Source organism: Drosophila suzukii, chromosome 2R (genome assembly GCF_043229965.1).
Source record: "Drosophila suzukii chromosome 2R, CBGP_Dsuzu_IsoJpt1.0, whole genome shotgun sequence".
In the NCBI taxonomy this organism is placed as follows: Eukaryota; Metazoa; Arthropoda; class Insecta; order Diptera; family Drosophilidae; genus Drosophila; species Drosophila suzukii.
Window position 1 is genome coordinate 7,198,425 of NC_092081.1, and position 26,575 is coordinate 7,224,999.

The window sequence follows — 26,575 nt, forward strand, 5'->3', positions numbered from 1 at the left end:
CCAAAGGCCTGCATACTAAATCAAAGCCCTTAAATGTCCATGGAAATATATGCCAATATTGTTTTCCAACCCAACCCAACTTAGCGCTCCCCATTTGCGATTCCCATTCCCTGGCAGAATGAAAAGGAGGAAATGTCATGCGGCTGAGGGAAAACAATCGCCGGCCATATTTCATAAGCTGCGTGCCTGCCATTCGCAAAACACAATAACTTAGGCTTAGGGCCCCCGATATTTGCATGGCATTATGCAAAATCATGACATGAAAGCGGAGCTCGCCAGAGCAGAGCACTGGAATTGCGCCAGCTCCTCGCCAGCCATATGCAAGTATATGGTATACTATATCTGCCGCTGCCACCGATCTGCCCAAAGATCGGGACCCGCGAGGGACGGACAAAGGCCCCTGGTAAATCACACTATGGCAGTTGTCGTTTGTGCGCCGCCGGCCCAGAGGCACCGCGTCGTATGCGTAACCCGAGAATGCCCGCGTAAGTGGAGACCCACAGTAAGAGCCTCAGAGTATCAGAGCCCCAGAGCCCCGACGTGAGTGATGCGTATGAGCACGGGAACCCGGGGGAACGGGTTCGGAACGGGGGATCTCTGCACCAGAGTGCAACGCAGCGCATCGAAACCAGACATTCAACCAGAGGCACACTGGGGCAAAGTGGTTATGGAACTGGTTGCAGATGAAAGCTGAAATTTGCCTGCCTTACAGACTAAAATTTGAATCCTAGTCTTGTATGTAGTATAGATATGTAGCATATATCCTCTAAGGTGGTTCTATAAAAAATGAGTAAATGGTTTTCGAAAAATTTCAGAAACTCGTTAGACTTAGATATTAGTCATAATGTATTATGAGCTTAATATTTCCAAGTAAATTTTTAAATTCCTAAACAATCTATAACCTCATCGAATTTTAAATAAATCCTTCAGCCTAGTAATATTCTGAAAAATTGTAAACATAAATGGATACATTGGTACTAGTTAAATTTAAACTTATTTCATTTCAATGTTTCTTCAATCAGTGGTATGTGGAATCTCTGCTCACATAAACAAACAAAACCATCAAAATATCATTTCCCATTAAGGTTGATGTAATTGGATGTGTTTCTTAAGGCTAACTGCAAAATGAGGCATTATACACTACTAAAGATACTTTTCCAATAGCAACTAGCATTCGGAAAAGATATTATGATATGCAAGGTTCTATAATTTACAGAATATCTCTAAGCTCCCCGAAATGAGTAGCTCTTAAGAGGCCACAGTGCACTTTCTCTGCTCTGATTTCCGCAGGGGGTGTGACCACTGTTCCGGGGGTTTTGTTTCGGTTTCAGGCCGCCAAGACAAGAACAAGTTGCCCGAGTGGCTGGATGTTGCTTGTTGCGTGTATCTTGCGGTTCGTCTTGGTCGCAGAACACGCAATGTGTGTTCATTGACTCCTGCCTCGGCAAACGTCTTGCGCAACAAGTTGCAGCCTCCTGTCTCCTGCCTCCCGAGACTCCTCTTAAACTCCTGGCTCCTGGTAATCAATCATTGGGCCAGCAAAACTTATGCATTTGAATTGTCAGCAGCAGTGGCAGTGGGCAAAGGCGGCCGAGAAAGGGCGGCCAAATGGCTTTTGACAAATGGACTTGGAAGGCTACTCACTCATTTGACTCCTGCTGGGCGGCTCCTGTGGCCACTTCCGCTGCGGCGGCGCTCGTGTCCAGTTCGTTGAAAGTGAAACTGATATCGTGGGCATCCTTAAACGGCTTCATGCTGCGCGGTAAACTGCGGTGCCGCAGGCTCAGGTTCAGAAACTGAAGATCGCCGGCGGTCAGGGGTTGCAGGGGCACTTGTGGTGTTGCAGGCTGGGGGTCCCTATCCTGATCCTGGACCTGGGTAATCCGATTCACCGGTGGCGGTGGCAGTGGTGGCACAGGGCGCTGCTGCTTCAGCTTGGGCGGCAGGGCGGGCTTGGGAGCTTCCTGCTCCTGCTGCTGCTCCGTTGGTGGATCCTCCTCCTGCTCGATAATCTCCAGGACCTGGGCCGTGGCTCCCTCTTGCTCCCCGTAGAACTTGGCCATGTTCTCGGTGGCATCCAGCGGACTGTAGCGCTTGCCCCGCACCACCAGATCGCCCAGGTGATCGGCGTCTATGCCGAAGAGAAAGGGATCATCGAGGACGGTTACCCTGGCATTCCGCTGGGTCATCTCGCTGGACTCGTTGGTGGATCCATTGGTGGTGGACTTGGCAGACTTCTCCCCGCGGACATGGGCTCGCAGGGATCTCAGGAGCTTCTTGCTCCGTCGCGGGGAGGAGGAGAGCGGGAAGAGCGGACGACCCGATGGCGCCGTTCCTCCACCTCCGCCTCCACCGCTCCTCGGAGTCCCCCCATGATCCCCCAGATCGATGCCATCGTCCGCATCCTCGGCGGCATCTAATTGCCCGGCGATAAGATCGCAGTCCACGGTGTCGTAGTCCCGATCGCGGCCATTGTCGGGATCCTGATTAGCGTCCGCCAGCCGCTGGGCCGCCGCCTTGCTATAGAGCTGTCGATAATATTTCTGCTGGTCGCCGTACAAAAAGCAGACGCGCCACCATTGTTTGCATGCCAGCAAATTGGCGGTACGTGGCACCATCGCCGGCTCCATGTTTCCAGTGGCAGTGACTGTGGCCTGGCCACTGGCAGCAGCATCTGCCCCTGATCCTCCTGCAACTCCTCCAGCAACTCCTCCTGCTACTCCTCCTCCTGCTGTCAGGCTGCTCATGTTGCTTATTATTATTGTTCCCGGGCCGTAATTATTTTTCAGTTCTCGTTCTCTTTTCTTGTTAGCAATGACATTCTGTACTTGTAGCTGCTTTTTTGGTTGCTTTTGTTTTTCGGTTTAAAAATTTCTGCAGTAAATTCAGCTTCGTGCGGAACTTTAATTACTTGTTTGCGTTTTGTTTATACACTTTTCTTTGAAAATTTATTTCGCTTTGTTTTTGTACTTTATAAGGTTTCTTTCGGAAAATAAAATAGATTCGTTAGTTGTACGAAGTACCAGTAGGTTTTTTAAATACATCCCATCGATACAAGCACTTCCTTTTAAGTTTGGGTTTTTATAAATCAATTTTTGTAAGTGGATAATTCCACAGATTGATTGTCTTAAAAACTTTATTTTTTTTTCTTTTTCTGAGCCCGCTCAACACAACTTCTTTCGATACAGATACAAACACAGCCCGAGGAAAACTCGACTTTCTCGACTGGAAATTGGACACTAGACAAAGGCCCACCATCTTGATCGATTGCCTATAATTTACTTTCGAGCTAGATGAAAACCGCCGGGGCATAAATTTAACACTTTCCCCAAACCGCACACGGAAGCTGAGGCCGCCAGCCCAAGAAGGAAAACTAATCAAATTTGTGTAGACACTGGAAATTGGCAGCTTGAACCCTTAATAGTGATTGGATGTAAGGCAAATAGCGAAGCGTACACGCTTACCACTGCTAATGGCCAAAAGCAGAGATGATGATGGCACCCAGTCAGCCATCGGGCCATCTTCATCGAATATAAGACATCATCCATTGGCCATCGGGGCTGCGGGCCGATTAGTCACGCCTCTAATAAAGACGGCAGACACGTAGCCTCTGAGGCAGGTATCGGTGGAAAATGTGGAAACGTGGAAAACAGCGCTGCTAAGTGCGATTCACTGCAGTTTCCTTGGCGGCGATGCCCTTGTCAGATAATAATAACTTCATCTTCATCTTCATCATCATCAGCGCTGACTGCCGCAGCTGCTTGAGTGGTAGCCAAATGCCTTAGCAGCAATTGCAGCTTACCATCATCCCATCCACGTACTGCATGGTATATGCTATATGTATCCTGTGTATGTTTGTCTATCTATATCTCTATCTCTATCTGTGAGTATCTGGGCATCCCAGAGTGCATTAAGCTGCTTTTAGCTTAGTGCCAGCAGACCGCCTTAATGGAGTCGACAAAAAGCGAGGTCTGGGCTCATATTTATGAGATCAATGCCAGGGAAAGGCTGTCAATCAAGAGCGGAGGCAATGTTTATCAGATTACCAAAGCCTTGGAAAGATCAAAGATCAGAAGTACACAAGTCTATGGTAGAAGAACGGAGCGATGTCGGTTTGGTATTGACAACTCAATTAAAAGTTAAACGGTCAACCATTTTGAGTGCCAACCGAACAAAATCATGAAAACAGCCTTAGCAAATGCTATGGTGATATTTATGACAGTTTTAAGTGTTTCTTGTTTGGATTTGATTGCTTGGACTCAAGAAACTAATACTTCTTTTTACAATATCGAAGGATTTTTTTAACTTCATGTGGAATATATTGAATTATGTGTCATAAACCCAGTTTAAATTTAATTTAATATTTATAATATTATTATATAAATCGTCAGATAGCTATGTTTTATTGCGAATCTTCATGTCGGAATGCCTCAGATATAGCAGTTATGAAACTGAAGATATCCAAATAGAGTGGCAATTATATTTTTTTCCTGTGCATGCATCAAACAAGCAACACAAGAGTAAACATTCCACCTCGAAGAGTCAACATCTTGCGGAAGGAATTCGAGGCTCACAACAAAGTAGAGCTACATCCACTTAATTGAATTATAAGCAAGAACAATCGCAGTCATAACCGCCCAAACAGAGCCACTGGCTTCCGGCTAGCACAGAAATGGAAGATGGTTTCCAACCGCAACAAAGTCGGGCCGCAGCACGCGATCCCATCCAGATTTGCAGTTAGACAGCGGGTGTGATTAGAGCCCAATGAGTGGGTAAGTGGGGGAAACCGGTCTTCGGATGGGAAAAGCGGCACTTGCGCATGATTCACATGTGCCACAAAGAGCGCTGCTCTGCTCCGATGCGATTAAAACGCGATCACACAATAATCATAAGGCAAAAATGGAGCCGGTCCAGCGAATGCCCAAACAAAGACTTCCGGCGATCCAAGACAGAAGATAGAAGACTGGAGATCTGGAGATCTGAAAATCTGGAGAGGCCAGATGGAGTGGTGCGGTTGGGTTATAGAATGGGAAGTCTGATGCCGCGAGGCACCGTTAGTATTTATTGATGGCGGTTGTTCGACATGTGTAAGTGACGCCATCGACGCTTGTCGCGTAATTCATCCGATGCCAAATTGCCGGCGTTAATATCTGATAATGCCTGACCCACTGGCATCGGCTGATTGAAATCGTACTGCTGACTGTGCCAACGAGGCGTATGCGCAATTTGCATGCCCCGCAATACAGTAGTTGCCTTTTACGTTGCTATTATTTGTGATTTTCCAAACGACTCTAGTTCGGTTTGAGTGGCTGGCGGCTCTGTCATCAATCCCCAGTTGGAATTACCTAGTTGACCAGGATTTGTACCCCCCTCCTTTTTTTGCATTTGGCATACACACACATAAAGTGGCTTTATGGTGCCTTTTATTGCCGGGCATTTGTCGGGGCTTCAAGTTTTCATGGCCGGCGGCTGAGAAACTGCGTGGAAAATGGCAGACAGGAGCAATTAATTTTATGGCTATTTATGTAGATTTTTTCTCCGAGTGTAATTTACACAAATGCAGGTTAAAAAGTCAATTGCTTTGTCTTGGTTTACTTTCCCGGCATGCAGTTAAATCCATTCACCGTTCAACCTTTTGTAATGCGCCCACTTGAGCTGCATTTTTCCTCTGGCCCCCGCCGCGGAGAACCTCTTTTCAACGGGCTGAAAACCGTGTTATCAAGAATCCCATTCAGCATCACAGAATCCGACATATCTATGGACTTATCACTGCCTACCTAAGTGGTTTAGAAAGCCGCAGACGTGACAACTCACTCAGCCGCGGCTGCAACTGTAAAATTTCATAATTTATTATGCAGTCGGATAGCCCAATGGCAGCTGGCACATTTTCCGATATTACCATACGAAAGTCCCGCCACATAGACAATAAGAAACAATGAGATATATGCACTTAATAGCTGGATTCTTCCCGGTTCTAGCCAAGATGTCTCACTCGCTAATGGATTAACTTGTTTGTCTATTTTACGGCCGAACTATAATTCCGAGCCTCTGAAAGCTGCGGCTGGGCCGACCCGTAATAATTACACAGTTTAGGCCCGCCAGCCAAACTAGTTTGGCCGAAAGCCAAGCGATCTAATGAGCCATTGTCTGAGTCCCATATTTCATTGGGCTTGATTGTAATCTCACGCTTGTGGGGTGTTAAACGGCCTTTGTCTTGGAATTGATTGTCGCTGCTCAGGAATTCCTTCTCGAATTTTAATTGAGCTTACATGAAAAACAAAACCCGATCGCAGGCAGCATGAAAATCGGTTGATTTTTGCCAGACTGGAAAACAAAGTGAAAATGAAAATCGAGCTGGGCACGCCTCCAAAACCGAAACCTTGTGGGCGGTTGCCGGTTTAATCTGCAGCGCACTCGTGTTAAATGTCAAATGCAATCAAAAAACGTCGGGGAGAAGGAAACCAGCTAACGTTGCTCCATTTTCCGGGGAACCCGTTCTTATCGGCCTGGAAGATGGTTGGGAAACTAACGCGAGCTGACAGGATGATAGATCAAATTGGCGTTGCATATATATACGACGGAACCAATATTTATTTACGACTTCCCGCTTTAAAAGCTCATAACGCGGCCTAATTAATTTATGACCGAAAATCGCTGGCCAATCTTGAGAAATAGTTCCTTAATTACGTCTTTAAATGGACGTGAGACATGTGTAGTATGCAAATGGTGGGACAAACGAGGGAGATTGACATAACGAAGGTTAGGTTGTTGACCCACTCGAAGACCTTTGTTATGCTAACAAAAAACCAAACCTAAACGATAACTGTAAAGTGGCCAATCTATTCCGAGGCTGGATTCTTTCGGATTGTTTTGTATCTCGGAATCTGAGTAAAACTGAGTAGATCTGGGTATCTCTTCATGCTCCGGCAATTGTGGATGGTTGTGGCTGGTGCCGAGGAAACTGGTGAGCAAATTAACACGCCAGTTAGTTAGTCAGTTAGAGGCGTCGATTGGGGTTAAGCAGCCGTGGCAGCTGGCCCAAAGTGAGGGAGAAAGTTGGTGCAGCAGAGCCATAATTGAGCCAACTAGTTGCCGCAACTCGGCCATAAACAACAGTTTTATTTCAAACCGCCGCCGGCCGACGCTACATAATTATGAAGAATTTCTTAATAAAGCCCGGAATCGAAGTCGAGCCAGTGCGAAAATTGATTTAGTTGGCCGGGCCATAAAAGACCATGGTGAATTGCAGTGTTCCGTTGCTGCTTTATGGCTAACACATGTATACACATGCATCTCGCTGGAATTTTAACTGAGAACCACTATCGCTTGCGCTTTAAATTCAAATTGGCATGTCAGGCAATTAGAAATCGGAGATAAATTTCAACCCCGGCCTACACGTTCGAGTCAAATGTCTCTTGTCAATAAGGTGTTTTCAGCTGCGAAACCCATGTCTGAAGCCCACACACACACAGAGAGTTGGCTCAAAGGCAATTGCTAACAAGCCATTGTTGACACATTGCAGGCCATGTATGTAGTAGGTCCGTTTCATTACAATTCTGTGGGTGGCAGCCGCCGGGTTCGGATCTTCAGATCTCAAGATCTCAAGATCTCGAGGTCTCCAGATCCCAGGCCATATCTGCACTACTAATTGGATCAAGCGGAGAAAGCCGCTCGCAGAGCGCACTGCGCGGTAATCAAATTATTTTCGGGTTTCGACCAAGTGTTTTTATGGCTAGACGAGTCATGTTTTATGTGTTGGAGCAGGTCGTAAGCCTATTTGGTTATGACTTCATTCCGCGATGCTGCCGCAGGATGGTGAAAGTGCGCCGCGAACGGCGATTAAAACTTAACGCATCTAAATAAATCAAGCTGAGCACTTCAGTTGACTTGTAATGGACATAGGCTTATGAAAGCCATTAAACCGGCGAACTGACGAATATGTACCCCGAGTTCGTTGCTCAACTCTTTCGTTTGCCCATTGTGTCATGGGATTATTGGCCAAGTACCAACAAACACACCCTGGTTAAGCTAACCGATTCTCGACACTCGATAAGCCCATAAAAATATTGTGTTAGGGCAGCCGGCCAGACGCCTGTGCCTCGCATATCAATCGCTCTCGAGTTTCATTTGATTTTTTAATGTAATTTTATTGTTGGTGGTATCGGCATGTGTATCTGTATCTGTATCTGAGGGGGCATGTATCTGTGGGAGGAGTTCGGGTATCCGCTTGTATCCATGTCGAACGAAATGCGCTGCGTTGACAATCCCCAGGCAAAGACCTGGCTTAAATCGCACCTCACTTGGCCATTTGGCTTATCCCATGCTTTTAGCATAATTGAACGTTCCGCGAGTTGGCTTAAATAAATTCACTCGGCCCAAAGAAGGAGCTCTGTGCCGGGTGACAAAAAGGCCTGGCCCTGATAGGGATCGCCCTGGATTTCTGATTGCACTTCACTTATTTTTGTCAATTTTATTTTTTGCAATTTTTGTAAATTCAGTTAGCAGCTTTTCATTTCTGTGGTTTTTGTGCACTTTGCTCTGATCATTTGGCTGGAAAACGGTAAATGACAGATCTGGTGCAAGATAGCGTGGACCGAAAATCGACATCGACGAAGAACCGAGCGATCGATCGATCAGGCGGACTTTACGACGACAATGCGCACCTGTTGCCAGGTGTAAACCGCTCGCAACGGACAACGCTTTCAGACTGATCGAACCTCTCCTGGTGTGGATCGCTCTGGGGTTGGATCCCCGGCTGTGGATCGTGTTCGATGAAGTATTATTCGGATCGGATATATGAGGCTTAAAATATTTGTTACCAAGTAAAATTTGAATATAACTTGAAATCTTAGAAGAAATTTGTAAGCGCCATTAATTTTTATTTGATAAATATAATTTGCTCAAAGTAACTTTAAATCCTTTTTATATCGAGCTCCAACTGAAGCTGCAACTCCAACACAAAACATGTTTGATACCATCTATGCTTATATTATCATCCTAAAAGTATACACTCTCTGTTAATAAATCTAGACGTACTTGGGGAATTGAATGTACGATTCCCCATAAAATTTTACATTCTCTTTAAAATCTTCAATAAAGATACTTGGCAAAAAAAATTAAAGAACTAATCTTTTGCTGTATAATATAAAAACATGGGCAAAAAATCTTCATAAGTAGTTTTCATATTTTTGGCAACTAAAAATACTTTACTTTATGTGATCTCGATTGTACATTCTACATCAGGTACCCAAGTTATGTAGAGAAATGTGTAGTGTATTTCTTAAAGCCTATTTTCGAAATAGTTCCAATTCGAACCAACAGCTGGACGTAGCGCTGGCACTACTAAAACATGAATATTTTTTCTAAGTTTTTAAAGTAAATTCAGCTAATCATAAAGCCTTAAAAATTGTCTTAAAGAAATAGTTATTGGATTTTTAATAACCGTTTTTTAGATCCTTAATAACTTAGATGAAACTGACTAAAGTGGAGTAGAAAGTTACCCAAGTTCTCATACTCATTTCTGTGTCTGGCCAATAAAGTATATCTTTTAGGTTTTCCAATACAGTAACCGTGAAATAGGATTCTTAAAATAACCGTTGAGTGATTATCAAGTGACTTTTACAAATTACATGTGTCTCTATATGCTAAAACAAACAAGAGAAATTTACGTTATGGAATTTAAATTGAGGCCAGGCCATCTTTTATCTGTCGCTCTGCAAGAAGACATACAACATCTAAAATAAACTGGCTTTAAAATGAGAAAAAGTGCGGTGTCAACCGCGTTGGCCATGTTGCGGGTTCAAGGTTAATTTGCCGCTGACCATGTTAGTTGGTCACCATGCATCTTCAACTGGAGATCATTAGGCCGCACATTAGTACCATCTCAGAGCGCTCTGTGGGCTAATTAGACGTCGAGTGTGAACGGAAACACTGCGTTTCTGCTTGCCGCTTTTTGTTGCACACCTCGTGGAATGCCCCATGATGCATGATTTATGGTATTTGGAATCGTGGATTGGCGGCGTGTGAAGCTCCCGAGGGGCCGGCCACCAAAGACTTACCCACAGATGCGTTTTCTTATGTTGGCTTGATCACTTGTCTTACCTGAAACGAAAATGGAAATGACAGCCGATTAGTTAAAGTCCAATAAGGGCACAAATGGATATGTGCTATGAACTGAGACTTAGAATACGGATTAAGGTTAGTGTTGACGCTATCACAAAATCAATTTGGCTAATTGCAAGCATAATGGCCTCGTTCTTTGCCACATTTCATCAGACACCGTTGAAAGGGAATGTCAAAAGAGCAGCCCCACGAAATGCAGACAACTTTTTGACACGCCAACTCTGGGTGGGATGGGGCGGGTCGTTTTCCGTTTATTAGTGGAATCGAATAGCCCCCAAAGTGTCATCAAATCAATGCAAACTAGCAAACTAGCTCAAATCGAAGTCGGCTGCGAAACTTTTCCGGCCAACATTTGCGCGCCATTAAGCTTGATGGGGGTTGGATTCCGAGGTGTGGGCCCAGGGTTCCTCCTCCTGGCGAAATGGGCAATTTCGTTGGCCCATAAAGGGCCATCGTAATGGGAAAAGTTAGCGCCACATCAGGGGCACAGGTGTGTCCCCACAGGCAGGGAAATAGTTTCCCACACCGCCCCAGCTAATAGATTTCCAAATCAATAGACCATCCCTGGGGAGATTTTCGTTGTTTCTTGGGAGTTTTTTCTTACTGACACATTAAATTTGGAGTTAACACTGAAACCTAAGCTAAACATTCTGGGTACTTTCGATAACCGAGACCACATCTTCGGCCATGTCACACAAATGGGAGTATGTCTGCATGTAGAGGCTATCCCTGTAGGTTTTCCTGGAGCGCAGCTTCTTCAGGAGATACAGATAGGGGTTCTCCTTTCTCAGCTGACGCATCCAGGGCTTCGGTTCTGACTCTTCGTAGCCCTCCTCTTCCAAGGCGCTCTCCTCATCCTCCAGCTGTTTGACCTGAAAGCGATTGATCTCCAACCGGAGGCCACTCAGTTCCAGCGAAGCCATCATCTCCTCCCACTCCTGAATGCCATTGCCAATGCAGCCCCGAACGTAGATAAACGTGGAACGAGTCCGCTGATCACTCCGACTGAAGTGAGTTAGGGATCCTTTACCTCCGCCCTGCTTCAGTTGCTCCTGAACCTCGACGAGCTTTGCGAAGTGCAGCTGTCTTTCATTGGAGTCCGGCAGCCGTAGGATTACCTCAAGAAGCGTCTCCAGCCGCAGGTCCCAAGCGGGCTCCCTTGGTTTCTTCAGATCCTCGTATATGGCTTTCAAGGTCTCCAGGTCGTCGAATCGTTCGCACTTGTAGCCCGTATTTTCGGCATTGAACACCTCCCGCTCGTCGAAGATTCGCTCATAGGGACAGACCACCTCGTGGGGCTGCAGGAGGGGCACTATGGATGCCTGCAGCTGGTTCAAGTCATCGGCCATCCGCTTCTTGGACTTATCAGTGACCGAGTTCTGCAGCTTCTCTAGTTTATTTGTGTACTCCGGTGCCGGAACACATCTTCCCGTGAGTCGGGCCACAAAAAATCCTCTGGCTGATCCAGTTACATTGGGAAAGATGCGGAGTTCGAAGCGCTGTTTGAACAGGGAGCAAAACCGCGGACGGAAGAGCGCCCGGCACACCACCTCCTCGCCGGGAAAAACCGTGAAGGTGGTCTGGGACATCAGGAAGTTGTGGCACTGGACAATGCACTTCCCGACACGTTTACAATCCGCAATGGCCCACTGGCAGGTCAGCACCTGGACACCCACGTTCTCCACGCGAGCCACCTCCTTGACCTCATTCTGGAATGGGTGGCACTCGAAGGCGACGTTCGCAATGTCGGGCAGCAAACTTCTCTTGCCTGAGTTGAAGAACACCACGCCGTTGATCTTGACGGCTGCACGAGCTACCAAAGATTCCGGTTCAGGCTCGGCCTTTTGGAAATCTTCCTGCTTTGGCACATCCTCCGGCAGGATCTCCGACGTGCTGCTCAGACTGAAAATGGATTTGCAGGACACTCGTTCGATCTTGTTGTCGTCGTCACGGTGAAGGATATCCTGCATGGGACAACTACCCACCACTTCCAGTTTGTCCAACTTGGGGAAAAAGGGCAGTACGCGTTTTATGTCACCTTTCTTAGTCTCGATGCTCTCTTCCAGCACCCTTGACCTTATCCACTGGCTGGGCTTCTCTGGTGGCAGGTGCGTTGTGCCCAGGATCTCCTGCTTGGTGGCTCGGGTCAGACCACTGACCTCCACCTCCGCTTGACCGCTCTTCTCGGCCTGCGGTAGGGTCTCCTGAAGTTCGGGCAGTTCCCGGCACTGGCAATCTACATGGGCGGGAAGAACTGCTGGCTTTTTCTGGGCCAAGGTCGTGGGGTTCATGCGACCGGCGAGGTCCAGCAGACGCTCCACGGTCCCACGATCCCCAGGAGCCCCTGTGCTGCCCACGTTGATCAGCATCTCGTGTGGACGGCGGCCCAACTTCCGCTGGATCTTCGCCTGGACTGTGGCACGGTTCTGGAGGGTATCGTACCACAGCTTGAGGCGCGGATCCATGCTCATGGACTCCCGCATGTCCTCGTCCAGCGAACACTCCGATTCGGACAGTGTGATGGTGCCCGCCTTCTTGTCGAAAATGTCCTGGATTATGTCGTCCAGTATTTTCTTGCCCTCTTGGTCGTTGACGTCCTTGAGGCTTCTGCGCTGGCGAAATTCCAGCGCGGTGGAGTCGGACTTTATGTCCATCACGTTCTTCTGGGACTCGGGTTCCTTGTGGGATCGTGCGGTCTTTAGGAAGGATTGCATCCACGAGCGGTGTCGCGAACCAAGTCCACTGCGCCTTTCCATTTTTATAGTTTTTATTGTATTTTTAAATGTTTTAACGTGTTTTATTCTTGATCAGTTTATTTATGTACATTTGTATACTCGGTGACAACTAGATGTGAGCTGTGCTCTCGATTACCGACACAATATCCTCGGCCGCACTGCAAATGAGTCTATATAAGTGGATGTAGATAGAGTCCTGAAAGTACTTGAAGCGGTGAAAGTGGTTGACCTTCTGGAGGCAGTCTTTGGTTTCACTTTTGCTGACCCTTGACCAAAAGAGGTGCACCTGCTCTTCCCATTCCTCTAATTTGCTGGCGAGTATTCCACGCACATAGATGGCTTTAGTGTGACAGCGATTCCTTAATCTCTCAGGAGAGTCCATCCTGCCAAGTGGCAATGAAGATGTTCCTCTCAAGCCGTCGAGCAGTTGGCTTAGTTCCGAAAGATGCTCAATTCGCTGGCGAGTGTCCTGGCCATTACACACCAAGTGGATCAGCGAGTGGACACTGTAATCCCAGCAAGGAGTAAAGGAAACTGAGTGGAGAGGCTTTATTCGCCTGTAGAACTCCAAGAGACGCACAAAATCTTCGTGGCTTCGGCACTGGAAGCTCCTGTTGCGCCGGTCAAAGGCCTCTCGGTCCTCCAGCTCCCGTTCATATGGACAGAGGGTCGGATTCCGCTGATCCAGGTGAACACGTGGCTCATAGAGCAGCACCTGGAGCTTCTCCATTTTCAGGCGATCCAAGTACTCCTTGGGTGGAGTACAGCGACCGTTCAGATTCAGCGTGAAACCCGCTGGACGGCAAAAGAAGATGCGTGGTGTCGTCAGGAGTAGCCATCGTTGTTTTACAATGGCCACATATCGAGGTTGGTACAGAACCGTAACTTCCCGTAACTCGCCCGGAAAAAGCATGAAGGAGGCCACATCGAATACGAAGTCCCCGGAGTCGGGTTCCATGAGGGTGTCGTTGTTCGAGAAGTAGTTGACCTGTCTCCAAAAGAAACGCAGCACTTGGTTTCCGCAGTTCTCGATGCGAACGATGGTGCGCAGGTGGCGCTGGAAGGGATGGCTGGTGAAGGTCCGGTCCACAATGGGCGAGAACTCCGGAGCGTGGGGCCAGTAATGGATTCCGTTGATTCGGACACCCGGTCCGGTGGCCGATTGTTGGATCGCCTGTATCGGCTGGACGACCTCGCCTCCTCCACTTGACCTTGAGAGTGCAGTGGAGGTGTTCTTTACATTTGCTATTGGGCGGGGAACATCAACATCATGGCAGTACTTCTTGTACTTCCTGCTCACCACCTCTAGGTTACAGATTTTGGGTGGTAGCTCTGTCGAACAATCGTCCTCCTCCCCCTCCTTGGGATTTTCCCTTCCCAACAACTCAGCAGCAGAGTGTCTGGGTAGTCCTACAGTCTCTACAAAGCCCTTCACCGAATGGCTCACTACCTTTCCCTGATGATTTAATAGCATCTCTTCCGGAGTTCTACCCAACTGATTTCGTAGCCTCTCTTGCAATGCCCGACGCTGAATAATCATGTTTTTCCAGTAATCCATACGACGGTCCACTTTGGCCTTAGACTTTCTTGAAGGGAAACTTATGGAGGACCCAAAAGAGGACGACTCTTCGTATAGACCTCGCCCTGGATGCTCTCTCAAAATATTGTCTATAACTTCATTGGCCAAGCCATCAGGATGGACGCTGCCCTCGGAGTTATACGTATTCTCCTTGATCAGTGGATTAGTAGAACTTGAGCACATTTTATAATTTTTTTGATTTCGAGGCTTAATATGTCACCATTGATAAGTGTTTTGACTTTAAAGGCAAGAGTATGTAACATGAAAGGGAAGAATGGTGGATGAGAAACACAATATGGATAGTCTAATCAAGAAGCAGATTTTACTGTTTAGAAAGGAAACTTGATGCAATATGAAAACAATTGATTTGTGCATGTTTATCTCAAAGCGACGAAAGTCTTGTAGTCCTTCCTGAAGTCTTCCAATCTCTTTACGGGATCGCTTCTGTGCTCTCTATGACGGACACGATGTCCTCCGACATGTTGCACAGATGTGAGTAAGTTTGAATGTAGAGAGAGTCCCGGAAGTATTTAGACTTGTATAAGCTTCGCATCACTGCCACCCGGATCTTTTCCTCGTCCAATTCCGTTTCTCCGATAATTTCCATGAGTTTCTCCTTGTCGATGGGCGTCATTGGCCTTGGTTGATGAGGCTCTTCCCCATCTGATTCTCCATCGCCCTCTTCCGATTCGCCGAGCAAACTTTGGTAGTACCGCTGTAACTCCGGCTTGAAGAATGAGTCCTGCACGTTGTACATGAGATCCTCCCACTCGGCGATTCCATTGCAGATCACACCACGCACGTAGATGAACCGGGAACGTTGCTTCTGATCATCCCGCTGGGCGGAGGGGGTATTCAAAGAGGATCCCAGCAGGGGAGAGAGAAGATCGGAAAATTCTGCAAAGATTTGCTCCCGCTTCAACACATTCTTCATACGCAGAATGTAGTCCTTGATCGTGGATAGGCGTAGGTCCCACAGCGGCTCCCTTGGCTTCTTCATACGATGATAGAAACCACGGAGCACCTCCAGGTCATCGAAGCGAACGCAGTTATATCCTGGATTCAGGGCGTTAAACGCCTCCCGATCGTCCAGAGGTCGATCGTAGGGACAGCAAGCCGGAGGAGGCACCACCAAGGGAGCCAGTGCACCCAGATGTGTGGTCAGCTTGCCCATGGCCACCGCATCCGACTTGCAGATGCAGGCGCACTGGCACTCCAGTAGCTTGGCCATGTAGTCCGCCGGCGGGGAGCAGCGTCCATGGAGGCGGAGCAGTAAAGATTCCTGGCGGCCGCAGAAGATACGCGGTTCCACCTGGAGCAGCCACAACTCCATGGTCATGGCCACCTTTCGTGGCTGATAGAGCACGGCCAGGTCCCGAGTTTCACCGTGAGCCAGTCGGAAGCCATCCAGGTCAAAGTGGAACTCATTGTCCGTGGCCAGGAGCAAGGATCCCCGGTTGTAGTAGTAAGTGCTCTGTTTCCAGTTGAAGGATAGCGTCTGCTGGCCAATGTTGGTCAGCTTCAGGACGTGCTTAAGCCGTCGCCGGAATGGATCACACGTGAACCGGGTGAGGATCTCGTAGCAGTCTTTGATCCCTCCACTGGTTCCCTCACCCGGTACGTAGTCCACTCCGTTGACACGTAATCCAATTTCCGGCACGACGGGCGGAGCCTCCGTAGACTCCTCCTCCGTGGCCCCACAGGACTCGCAGATGCACTCCTCGGAGCAAATTGGAGGGCTGTCGCTGTTGGTCACTGTGTGGAGAGAGTCCACCTCCATAAGGACTGTATCTGGGGACTTTATAAGCTTCCTGATAGCCCTGCCCTTAATCTGCAAGGCGTCAACATCGGGAAAGAACTCCACCACATTTTGGATGGCCGGAAAGCGCTGCTCTAGTCGTTCGTCCAGGAACTCCGATTGGAGCCAGCTAGGTGGAGGCTTCTGCTCCAAGGCATCCCTGCCCAGAAGCTCCCGCTTGCAGACCTCGGGCAGACCAATGATCTCCACATCCTTGTAGCCCAGCTTTTCAGCCTGCGGAGCAGTGGCCTCTAGACCGGGAATCACCTGGCAGGTGCAAGGATCCTGCCGATCGCCAAGTTTGGCAACTGGAGCACCCATCAGTCGCTCGCACTCCATGCGATCCGCGTAGTCCAGGATCCTCTTCACCGTCTGCCCATCGCGGTTGTCCAGCGTGGAGCGACGGTTGAAGAGTACCTCGCTGGCCAGCTTGCCCGTCTCCCGCTGGACGCGCTGCTGCATCTTCCTGCGCTGCTGTAGCACCTCCTTCCAGTAGCGGAGGCGTTTGTCCACGTGCGGCTCCTGCTCCTCGCGCGGCCATGGCTTGTCGGCCAGGTGGCAGGAGGAGGAGGTATCGGGGAACTCACCGCGTCGCTCCTGGAAGATCTCGTTCAGGATCTCCTCCACCATGCGCTCCGTGTACTTGCCCATGGGCGAGGTGGCATTCAGCTGCGCCTGAGCAAATGAACGTGTCGTTGGCTGCGACAAGGAGGACGGTAGCGTCACCATGTTGGCCAGTGTGAATTTCGAAATATTCTCAGAACCGGGCGTTCTGTTGGTGAACGTGGAGCCCGTTAAGAAGGTACTGCACTCTGCCCCCAGCGAATGTGAACTTCTTCTGTGGTTTGCCATTTTCAGAGAGTTTGGGTATATAGTATGTTAACTTCAAATGTTATAAAAATATAGAATCTTTTGTCAACGGGGTTTCCAAGACTCAAAGTAGGACAAATTTAAGCACCCAAGCCAGCTATGTATTATTGTTAAATTTCTAGGCAACTATAACATAGTTAAAACAAAGAACTGTACGCATTAACTACAATTATTACTAATGTTTTATCCAAGCAATATTTAAAGTTAATTGATTTCAATTAAATTATAAAATACATGGCACATTATTATGTTATTTTTTTTAAGCGATAATATTTAATAATATTTATAGGACCGAAAAATTGATTTATTCGATTTTGGAATGCTTTGTTTCATGTTTATACAGCAATGAGGAACCGTTTCCGGGATGAAGCTCATCGTTATTTTCTCAAACTGCTATTAGTGGTTTAAGATAGGTATAGCATAAAATGTAATGTTCCAAAAATCGCGAATCGCGAATTTATAAATGCTTTTTATGCTTTTTTTACTTTATTTGGGTAATGCCGTTGAAACACGTTAAAAATATATAAGAACGAGAACTGTTGTGCTCTGATCGTATTCAATAGAGTTGAAATGGGTTGGAATCTTAGTCAGAGGTGCTTTCGATGACGGACACAATGTCCTCGGCGGTATCGCACAGCAGATTGTAGGTCTGCATATAGAGCGAGTCCTTCAAGTATTTGCTAGTCCTGACTCTCTTCGAGATGATTTCCACGATCTTCAATTCTTCGTTCGGTTCGATCGGATCGAGCTGGCGGTTCTTCTGGGACAATCCTCCGTTTTCCTGAAGGGAAGGTTGACCCAGGTAGCGCAGAAGCTCCAGTTTGAAGTACTGTTCATCCAGGCCGAGGGCCATGGCCTCCCACTCGTCCACGAAGCTACTGATGGTGCCGCGCACGTAGATGAAGCGGGCCCGTTCCCGCTGGGGATTGTGCTCCAGGAGGGGAAAAGCCGAGCACCTGTTGCACTTCATCGGCTGAAGCAGAGCCACAAGTCGGTTGTGGAGATTCTCGCGCAGGAACCGGCTTTGCTGCTTGCCGATGAAGTGCCGCAGGGTCTCGATACTCAGATCCCAAGGTCGGTCTCGGGGCTTCTTGGCCAGTGCGTATATCTCCTTGAGGGCCTCGAGATCCTCGTACCGCTCGCAGCGATAGGAAAAGTTCTGGGCATTGAACACCTCGCGCTCGTCAAGGGCTCTTTGGTAGGGACACAATGGTCGGGGGTTCTCGATAATGGGAGCCAGGCTGGCCTGCATGTTGAGGATGCTGTGCGCCTGCAGGTTTTGCTGCTTGTTCACCGGCACCTTCCGGTGTTTCTCCAGGCGGCGCTTAAAGGGAGCCGGCATGGTGCACTGACCCTGGACAATAACCTCCAGGCGTCGGGTGCCGCAGAACGGCGATTTTTGGATGCACACGTACCAGCGCTGCGTGAACAGGCCTACGATTTGCGGCTGGAACATCACCCGGACGAGGCGACGACCCTTCGGCTCCAGGATGAACTCGCTGCGGTCAAAAACCAGCTCGGAGTTCATGGGCAATCGATCGGAACGCAGGCGGGTCTTGGTCAACCAACAGACATGCACCAACTTCGGACTCAGGTTCTGTGGGGAAGTCGACCTATTGGTTAGCTCGTTTGTAAGACTTTTCGAGGAACCCCACCGAAAGTGTGAGGCCAGATTATTTTATTGAATAGCTATTTTAGAAATTGGTGATTCCCAATAAAATAGCAATACATAAAAACAGCCAGCAAAATTAAAGTCTTCAGACTTCAATGGAACACTAAGCCTAGAAAAGAAAGGTCTATTCAGTTCGAAAAACTGTTTTTGTCCCAAAAACCAAAATCAAGGTGACTTTCATCCCTTTTTTAGGATCCCTTAAGAAGAATGTTTCTTCTCGAATATCTGAGAAGTTTTCCATTTTTCTGGGTGCAAGAAATGTATGGCCAAATTAGTAGCAATTCGTTGATATTATAATGCAAGCTATCTATGCTTTCGGTATAACTTTTTGAAAATCACATTAGTTATTTGTTTGGGTGTTTGGGGACAGCATTTTAAGCTTAGTCGTTTTAAAAACAAAAGCAATCGAAGAAGGTGCTAAAAAGTTCAGTGAAGAAAGTCCCACAGTAACACCAGATTTTACCTGGATGTCCAACAGCATCTTGACAGAGCGCTGGTACGGTTGACATTGCAGCAAAATATTGATGCAGTTGCCGGTGGCACCGATAGGATTGCGGTAATCGATGAGCATGCCATTGATCATCAGGCCGTTTACATCCTGTGACTCGTCCGCATCTTGGGCCTCCACTAGGCCCTCGATGACATCCTTAATGATTTTCCCAGCCTCCGGCTCCCCATCGCCCTCACCCTCTTCCTCATAGGACAGCACACCAACATCATCCTCCTCCTCCTGCTCCTCCACAGGGGTGGAGTCTCCGGAGATGTGCCTCAAGAAGGATTCGCCGAGTCTGACTATCGGCGGCGTCTTGTTGGGTGGTTCCACCACTGCCGGCGTGATTTGAAGCTCGTGAAGATCGGGTGCAAATTCCAGCACCTTCTGGATGAACTCCTTCTTCGCCTCGAGTCGCTCGTTGAGGACCTTGGAGCGCTGCCACTGGCTCTCGGCCTCGTTGGGAGGCACTTGGGTGGCGGCTAGCTCCTGCTGAGTGACCTGCGGCAGCCCGACGAACTCCACCTGCTGCAACTGCGGCTTCACGGCGTACAGCTCTTTGATCTCCCGGCAGAGCTCGGGATCTCGTCGGGGTTTTAAAGAGGTCAGCGTGGTCTTCTCCTGGAGGCGGTCGAGGGGCCGAGAACGGTCGGCGGTGTCCAGGACGCGCAGGATCATCCGCTTGCTGGCCTCGTCGATGGTTGCCGACCGATTAAACAGGACATCCTCGGCCCGCTTGCCCGTTTGGCGCGCGATCCGCTCCTGCAGTCGCCGACGCTCCTCCAGCACGCGGTTCCAGTTGCGCAGCCGCGGGTCCATGTCCAGATCCTGGTCCAGATCCGACCTGAGCCTCTGCTCCCTGGATCGCACGGACTGACAGTGCTCATCCAGAAGGCTGTCCGACTGCTTCAGCTGAAAGTTCTTCGTGCGCAAGACCTCCTTTAGAATGTCCTCCACCGTCTCGTTGGCCACAAATTTGTTTTCGGGCTGCTCTGCATCATCGTGCTCGTCCATGAAGTTGTGCTTATTGGACTGCGAGCCATCGTCGACCGATACCTGTGAGATCTTGGCCAGGGAGTGTATGATCGAGTGCTGCGTAGGCCTCATAATTATGGATTTTCTTGGGTTCGGAGTTTTCAAGGTGGGGTATGATATAAAAGTGTTAAGCTGGCGAATATACAGTATGGAGCTGCCTTAGTTGACAGAAGGAACCTATGTTTTTTTGGTTTACTTATTTATCTATCCAGAAAGTTGTATATTGGCACCCTTAAACCTTAAACCCTTAACTTTTTAGGATTCGTTGATTGTTAAATTAATAAAAGTTGTCGTTAGCTCTAACTCCTCGTTAGGTAAGTGGGCCTTACTAGTTTATGAGCAAACTCCTTACCCACACTCACTTCCTTGTAAATTGCAATTTATGAGGCTGGCTGGTGTGCTAATTTGCTAACAATCCCCACCAAATTGCACCGAAAACCCCAATAGAAAACCCGGCTCGTGTGACAAGTCATCGTAATTTTCGCCCAAGCTGTTGGATCGCCTTTTTTCGTTACCCGAATTTGAATTTCCCTGGCCATTTACCTTAAGACTCAATGACATTGACGTGCCGCCTTCACACAATTCAAACAAGTTGGCTAGAAGTTGTTGTTGATTTTGATGTTGATGTAGCCATTGTGACTGGCACCGCCAACAAAGCCCACAAAGAGAAAGGAGTCGCCGTGGCTGTCGTATATCAACTTACCTGAAACGAGAAGAGGAGAAATATTAAATTGATTTATACACAAGTCATGTGCAACGTTAGCAACAACTGAATATGAACTATTCCTTATTTATGGACGGTTCAAAGGCTCATTAATTATGTCATCTGCGGTTTTTGCAGGAGGTCGAGGTGGAGCTTTCATGTGGTTTGGGGTTTGATGTACCCTCTAGCCCCGAAAAGGGGAAGTGAAATGAGGTTCTGGTGGGCTGGTGGGTTTGCCAGCCCAGAAACAAACTTTCAGCTCAACAAAAGGGCGAAAACAGTCGAGTGAAACAAAGCCATATCAATTACCCTGGCAACCAGCCGTAGAGAAGTATAAAGTAATTTAGCCCGCAACAAAACCGCTAAGGGAGGGATCCTGGCCAAGAACAAAGGCCGTCAGACCGCAGAAAAGGAAGCCGAGTAGGGACTGATAGGGTAAGAGGAAGAGGAAGGGGCAGGGGCTTGAGCTGCGGAAATGCACTGCATTGTTGGCAATTTCAATACTCATCATTATTACGGCGGCTGGAAGCCCTGGAGTGCATGTGTTCCATCTACGTGCCGGCGAAATGCAATCAACATATTGTAATTCAGAAATGCATATTGAGAACGTGCAAAAGATACTCGTACTGGCAACAATGCTGCTTCTGTTGCACTTAACGGCCCGGCGGAGGAAAACAAAACGAAGCCCTGCCGAGACCAGGGGACATTGTTGCCGCCGTCGCCGCCGCCTCAAGTGGATACAGCTGAAAATCTGGCAGCGCTTGCATTTTGATTTCCCATCTCGCATTCTCTCAAGCAACGCATTTATTATTTACCAGCCAGCAACAGGCAGCAAACAGCAAACTGAAACTGCAAACTGCAACTCAATTCCGCAGACTCATGCTGCAGTTGTCAACGACGAAGACAACTTGCCCCCGCCTGCTGCACGTTGCATACCTCTTGGTGTTGACAGTGAGACAACAGCAGCAACATCACATGCTGGAGCTCAGGACCCAGACGCCAACTGTGGCGCTCGTTGAGTGAAGTTGGACAACCGACAGACGGACGGATGGACGGACGGACGGATCGACGGGCGGACGGATTGTCAGACAAATAAACCCGTACAATCTGTTTGCGCGCTATCAATGCAGAAATGAGTCGGTGGAGGGGGCTAGGAATTCTATGCGACTCAAAGATATTTCGTTTCTTGAGGTTTTAACATGAGCAAAATACCCTTGCTCACAATAATATTTTAAATAACTTAAGTATTAAATTCACAAGTATATCTGTTGAATTTGCATTGACCATTTTAATCTGAAATTGCAGCCCCGTTTGCCGTTAGTTTGACTCAACTCAATAAAAGTGTTAGGCCGAATAAACTAAGTAATCTAATCTAGTGCAAAACATTTTATAAGTGTCAAACAGTTGGAATCAAAATACCTCGCATTTTAATAAAAAAAAATAAATACCTAGAAGAATTTTTTAGATTATCCTCAAACCATGCGTAAAAAGTGTATGTCATATGTATTTTAATCCGAATTTTTTATTTGTATTAAACATTTTTTTCCCCCAGAACCAAATTATGGATCAACAAGATATCTAAAAATAATATATATGTAAAAAATGGTCATAAAGTGGTTCCTAAAAGATTTTTAAACAGAAATCATGAGCAGACTTTGTGGTTATCAGCAAGAAAGTTATCTATGTTCAAGTGTATACAAAGAGTGCCAAGGGACTGTTTTAATTGTAAATAAAAACACGATTTTTTCTAACATTTCAAGACTTATTGACGATGATTTCTTTTGCATATGACAGCTTCTCATATTATTGATAAATATTTTAAACGTGTAAATACTAAATAAATATTCAGTGCATCGTTTTCTAACCAACAGAATTATTATGATCTTATTTTCTCAAAGAAAAGTTAAAATGATATACCCGCTCCTCCCTGTAATACTAGGGTACCCAATGTACTAAAACGATTTTATTTGCGTTCGGTTAGTTGCTGCTCGACATGCAAATACTGTTCGCCGCATTTGATGACGCCCATAATAATCAAATTTTTATTGAATGAATTGCAAGCTGTTAAAACGCGAAAATTATTTGTCAAGCGCCGAGGCCAAATCCATTGAGATTTCCATCGGCCGGACACGGGACTTGGACTTGCTCGGGCGGTTGGACCCGCCCCGCCCGGTCCAGATCGTTGGGGTTTGGGTTCGCCCCGCATGTGTGGCCATAAAAGTGCGTTACAAATAACTGCACTTTTATTGAATAGTGCCGTGGCGACAAGTGCGGCTGCTGCCTTGGACCGTTAGAGAGGTCTGCTGGTGCAATCGAATCCGAAGCTAGATGTCACTGCCCAAAATTTTCATGAGATTTTAGAACCAATTTTGTACATTTTATACGAAATGAAAATATCAGCAGTTTTTACAACAATGTGACATTTTAATGGAATTATTTGTATCCAAACAGATTAAGAAAGTTACCTCCTTCATAAAATATTCTGAGACAATACATGCATATATAGACCCTTGCATGCCGTTCCCGTGGGAACATTGTATGTACAGAACTTTCCTGTTTTTAGAAAACTAAAAACTAAACATTAAGACAATGTTCCAATTCAACTTACTACCAAATATGTTAACCGAAAACAAACTAAAATCATTAAACCCTCTGCAAGGATATAAAATGGAATATTAACTTTTCTCGATATTATATAGATTAATTCGATATTTTAAAATAATCAGAGGTATCTGAGATGGGTACAGAAATATTGAAAGTAAATTATAATAGTTGTTCGCTTTCATATTGATTATATAGATATTTTTAATATGTCTGATTAGACACATAAATAATCAAAAATAAATGATAACACTTTTCCGATATCAGATCAATCGATTTGATTTGTTGTATCGATCATTTCGATAACTTTATTTTCTGCTGTTTCAATCTCATGACCTGACAACATTTAAAGTATTTATTAAATGCAATGATTTTTTGACTGTTCATTTCTCTCCGTGCAGTCTTAAACTCGAGTTTAGACTTGAAAAGAGTTGATTCGAGTTAATTGCTGTGCAATTTGTGAGCAGCAAAATGGAATGCGCTGTCAAATCAAACCCGAAGCACTTAATTAAAACTTATTGAAGGCAATCGCCTAATGTGGCTTTCGCAACTGCGCTCCTAATTGCATAAGCATGTTGCCGTTGTCGCGGTGTTGCTGCCGCAATGTTGCACTTAGCATGCTGCATGTTGCAGCTTCGACTGGTTTGTTTACCTGACTTCGGCGGACTTGATGATGGCCTTGGGAGGAGCATCCCAATAGTTGGGGGCGGGTGGCACCCACTGGCGCAGCACTTGATAGTTGCCCTCCAGCAGCGCCATGCCCTCGATGACCTCCTCGTCCGAATCGCCGTCATTATTGGGTCCATCGATGGCATTCGTGTTGCTGTTGGTGTTGGCATTGCTGCTGCCATTGTTGTTGTTGCCGCTGATTCGACCATCGCTATCGGCATGCAAATTATCAAACGAATTGTTCATTGTTTCGCAAAGGCAAAGGCCGGAAAGGCAAAGAAAAACACTAGACTAAGATTTTGGCGCCGCTTTCACTGCCACATCTTTGTGAACATCTCTTCTGCGGAGAGCTTTGGATTTTCTGGGTAAACAAAGATGCGCATTGCCATTTGCGCTGACTCACAGATACAAACACTGACACACACACACACTCTCAGGGGCACCAACACAAAGAACTATCCCCCCAAAAAAGAAGAGGAAGAAGCAGCCGCAAACAATAACAAAGGCGGTCGGTAGAATAAAAAGATTAAGTATAACTTGAATTCACTGGAGTCCACAATCTACGTAAATAGCTGGCACAGATTCCGAGTATTCGCGATAATTTCTTTCTTCTTCGATTCCAGTTAATTTGTATATATATGGTTAATTCTTATCAGTATCGGGGATAAGCGGAAATACGCGGAATCGTCGTCCGCTCGCGTTGCACTCACGGATGGTTCTTCCTTCTAATCGGCGAAAATGCTCGTTGCGTTTGTTTTGGCACGACGGGATTGACAAGCACGGCGAAAACCCAAACACATCGCACAAAGGCTCACCAATACTGTGATACTGGGCACACACACCTCTGAGTCTCCAGGACACACCAATACTGGAACACACTGGAGGGTTAATATCTGGCACTCACTTTTGCATCCCTTGTCGATGGCAGAGAACTCGCCCCGTGTTCGCCCCACGTCCTTGAGTCCTGCGATTTCTCTGCTTCAGTTTCAGTTTGAGTTTCACTTTGAGTTTCAGTTTTGGTTTCGGCTGTTTCGCCTTGCGATTGCCGGCTTTTTCCTTCCTCTTTTTTTAGTGTGTGTGCGAGTGTGGCAAATAAGGGTTTGTAATGTAATGTTTTTATGTCTGATTTCGTTTTCGTAGATTGGGAGGGGGTGGTGCTCGGAGGTGGGCGAACGTAAAATACACGCATATTGTTGAAATTATGTAGCGAGGTGTACCAAAGGGGGGTGGGTTGGGGTGAGAGGCCAGGGGTAAGTGTTCCAAAGAGGGGGGGGGGCTTAATGTTCAAAAAACGTTTTCGAACGGTGGTTCAAAAATTGGCAAGCATGAAAGGATATACTATACAGACATAAAAAATGGAAATGGTATTTAAACTTTATGGAAGGACATACGCCTTAAGGGTATGCAACGTTTTATTTATGGCTAATCCATTTGAATGTTTATACTTCATAAATGTTATAATCTACCATTGATTTTATCTTACTTAACATAAGAATAAGTTAGTATTCAAAACTGACTTCTTTTGAAGCATCACTTTAATTTCGCTTCTATTTCCACCCAGCTGCAACTCAATCGAACTTCTTCTTCGTCTATAGAACTACCAAAATTTTGGAATCAATTTCTTTCACAACCGATTCGAAATATAATATTATTTTTAAGGTGTATGCCACCTTAAAAGTATGCAACGTTTATAATAATAAATTTTTACCTACACAGTTAAATCTTACTGTTTTAATAATCTACAATTTAATTACTTAAATATAACTAAAATGTAATATTTAAAGTCTAAATTCTTTAAAAAAATTGTTTATTTCCATTTCGCTTCTGTTTCCACCCATCTGCAACTCAAACAAATGAATCTTAGACCACTGTGCTCTGTTGAAACTTATAACCATAAAAGTCTGGCAGGCACGATCCCCGTGACCTCTCACACACACACTCTCGCCAGGACCTTTTCCCGCTCTCTCACACACACATTTGCAAAGGAAAGGAAACTCGAACCGAGCGAACAAACCCCAAAAACATCGGGAAAGCGAACAAAGGACGGAAGGAAGCGAGCGCTCGAACGTATGCTCATATTTGGCTACAAACTCACTTCGCCGAGAGAAGTGGAGACTCTCTTCGGTTGAGAATTCAGAGACTCTCTCTCCAGGACTCTCGTGATTGCCAGGTTTTTTAATTCACTCACTCAATTTGAATGTCGTTTGGCTGCCGGCTGTTGTTGTTGCGGAGAATTCACCCCTAAGCGTCTTCACGGTAATTTGAACACGTGCCGAGCAGCTGAGCGAGTTGGGTGGTGGC

The 26,575-nt window shown here is 46.7% G+C and overlaps 5 protein-coding genes across 7 annotated transcripts in view; all 5 read right to left on the reverse strand.

Annotated features, from left to right (window-relative positions):
• Window positions 1-26,575, reverse strand: part of pk (prickle) — a 71,865-nt gene that overhangs the window by 22,226 nt on the left and 23,064 nt on the right. The window contains exons 1-2 of one of the 3 annotated variants that reach the window (XM_036814205.3): window positions 8,296-8,696; window positions 1,645-2,982 (exon numbers count right to left, since the gene is read on the reverse strand). The exons of 1 other annotated variant lie outside the window; for it this stretch is intronic. In XM_036814205.3, the coding sequence (XP_036670100.3) occupies window positions 1,645-2,747 (1,103 nt within the window). In that variant the 5' untranslated portion in view covers window positions 2,748-2,982; window positions 8,296-8,696. Of the gene's footprint in view, window positions 1-1,644; window positions 2,983-8,295; window positions 8,697-24,257; window positions 25,020-26,575 lie in introns of those variants that run through there. One more of the 3 variants, XM_017085379.4, reaches the window with a different exon arrangement.
• LOC108018016 (uncharacterized) lies at window positions 10,673-12,878 on the reverse strand. The gene has a single exon (XM_017085374.4). The coding sequence runs from the start codon at window positions 12,876-12,878 to the stop codon at window positions 10,764-10,766; it is 2,115 nt and encodes a 704-aa protein (XP_016940863.3). The 3' UTR covers window positions 10,673-10,763.
• LOC108018017 (uncharacterized) lies at window positions 12,967-14,649 on the reverse strand. Its single transcript, XM_017085376.4, has one exon. It carries the CDS (start codon window positions 14,617-14,619, stop codon window positions 12,967-12,969), a length of 1,653 nt encoding a protein of 550 aa, XP_016940865.3. The 5' UTR covers window positions 14,620-14,649.
• LOC108018014 (uncharacterized) lies at window positions 14,857-17,173 on the reverse strand. Its single transcript, XM_017085372.4, has one exon. The coding sequence runs from the start codon at window positions 17,084-17,086 to the stop codon at window positions 14,867-14,869; it is 2,220 nt and encodes a 739-aa protein (XP_016940861.3). The 5' UTR covers window positions 17,087-17,173; the 3' UTR covers window positions 14,857-14,866.
• Window positions 17,562-20,450, reverse strand: LOC108018015 (uncharacterized). The gene is made up of 2 exons (XM_017085373.4): window positions 19,240-20,450; window positions 17,562-18,701 (listed from the first exon to the last, which is right to left on the reverse strand). The coding sequence occupies exons 1-2, from the start codon at window positions 20,371-20,373 to the stop codon at window positions 17,688-17,690; spliced, it is 2,148 nt and encodes a 715-aa protein (XP_016940862.3). The 5' UTR covers window positions 20,374-20,450; the 3' UTR covers window positions 17,562-17,687.

What these genes read in the sequence shown, in the direction of transcription:
- LOC108018016 (XM_017085374.4), bottom strand. Translation starts at nt 12,878, where the DNA reads ATGGAAAGGCGCAGTGGACTTGGTTCGCGACACCGCTCGTGGATGCAA.
- LOC108018017 (XM_017085376.4), bottom strand. Translation starts at nt 14,619, where the DNA reads ATGTGCTCAAGTTCTACTAATCCACTGATCAAGGAGAATACGTATAAC.
- LOC108018014 (XM_017085372.4), bottom strand. Translation starts at nt 17,086, where the DNA reads ATGGCAAACCACAGAAGAAGTTCACATTCGCTGGGGGCAGAGTGCAGT.
- LOC108018015 (XM_017085373.4), bottom strand. Translation starts at nt 20,373, where the DNA reads ATGAGGCCTACGCAGCACTCGATCATACACTCCCTGGCCAAGATCTCA. An exon ending in AGATGCTGTTGGACATCCAG is followed by an intron (nt 18,702 to 19,239) that starts GTAAAATCTGGT and finishes ACTTCCCCACAG; the next exon opens with AACCTGAGTCCGAAGTTGGT.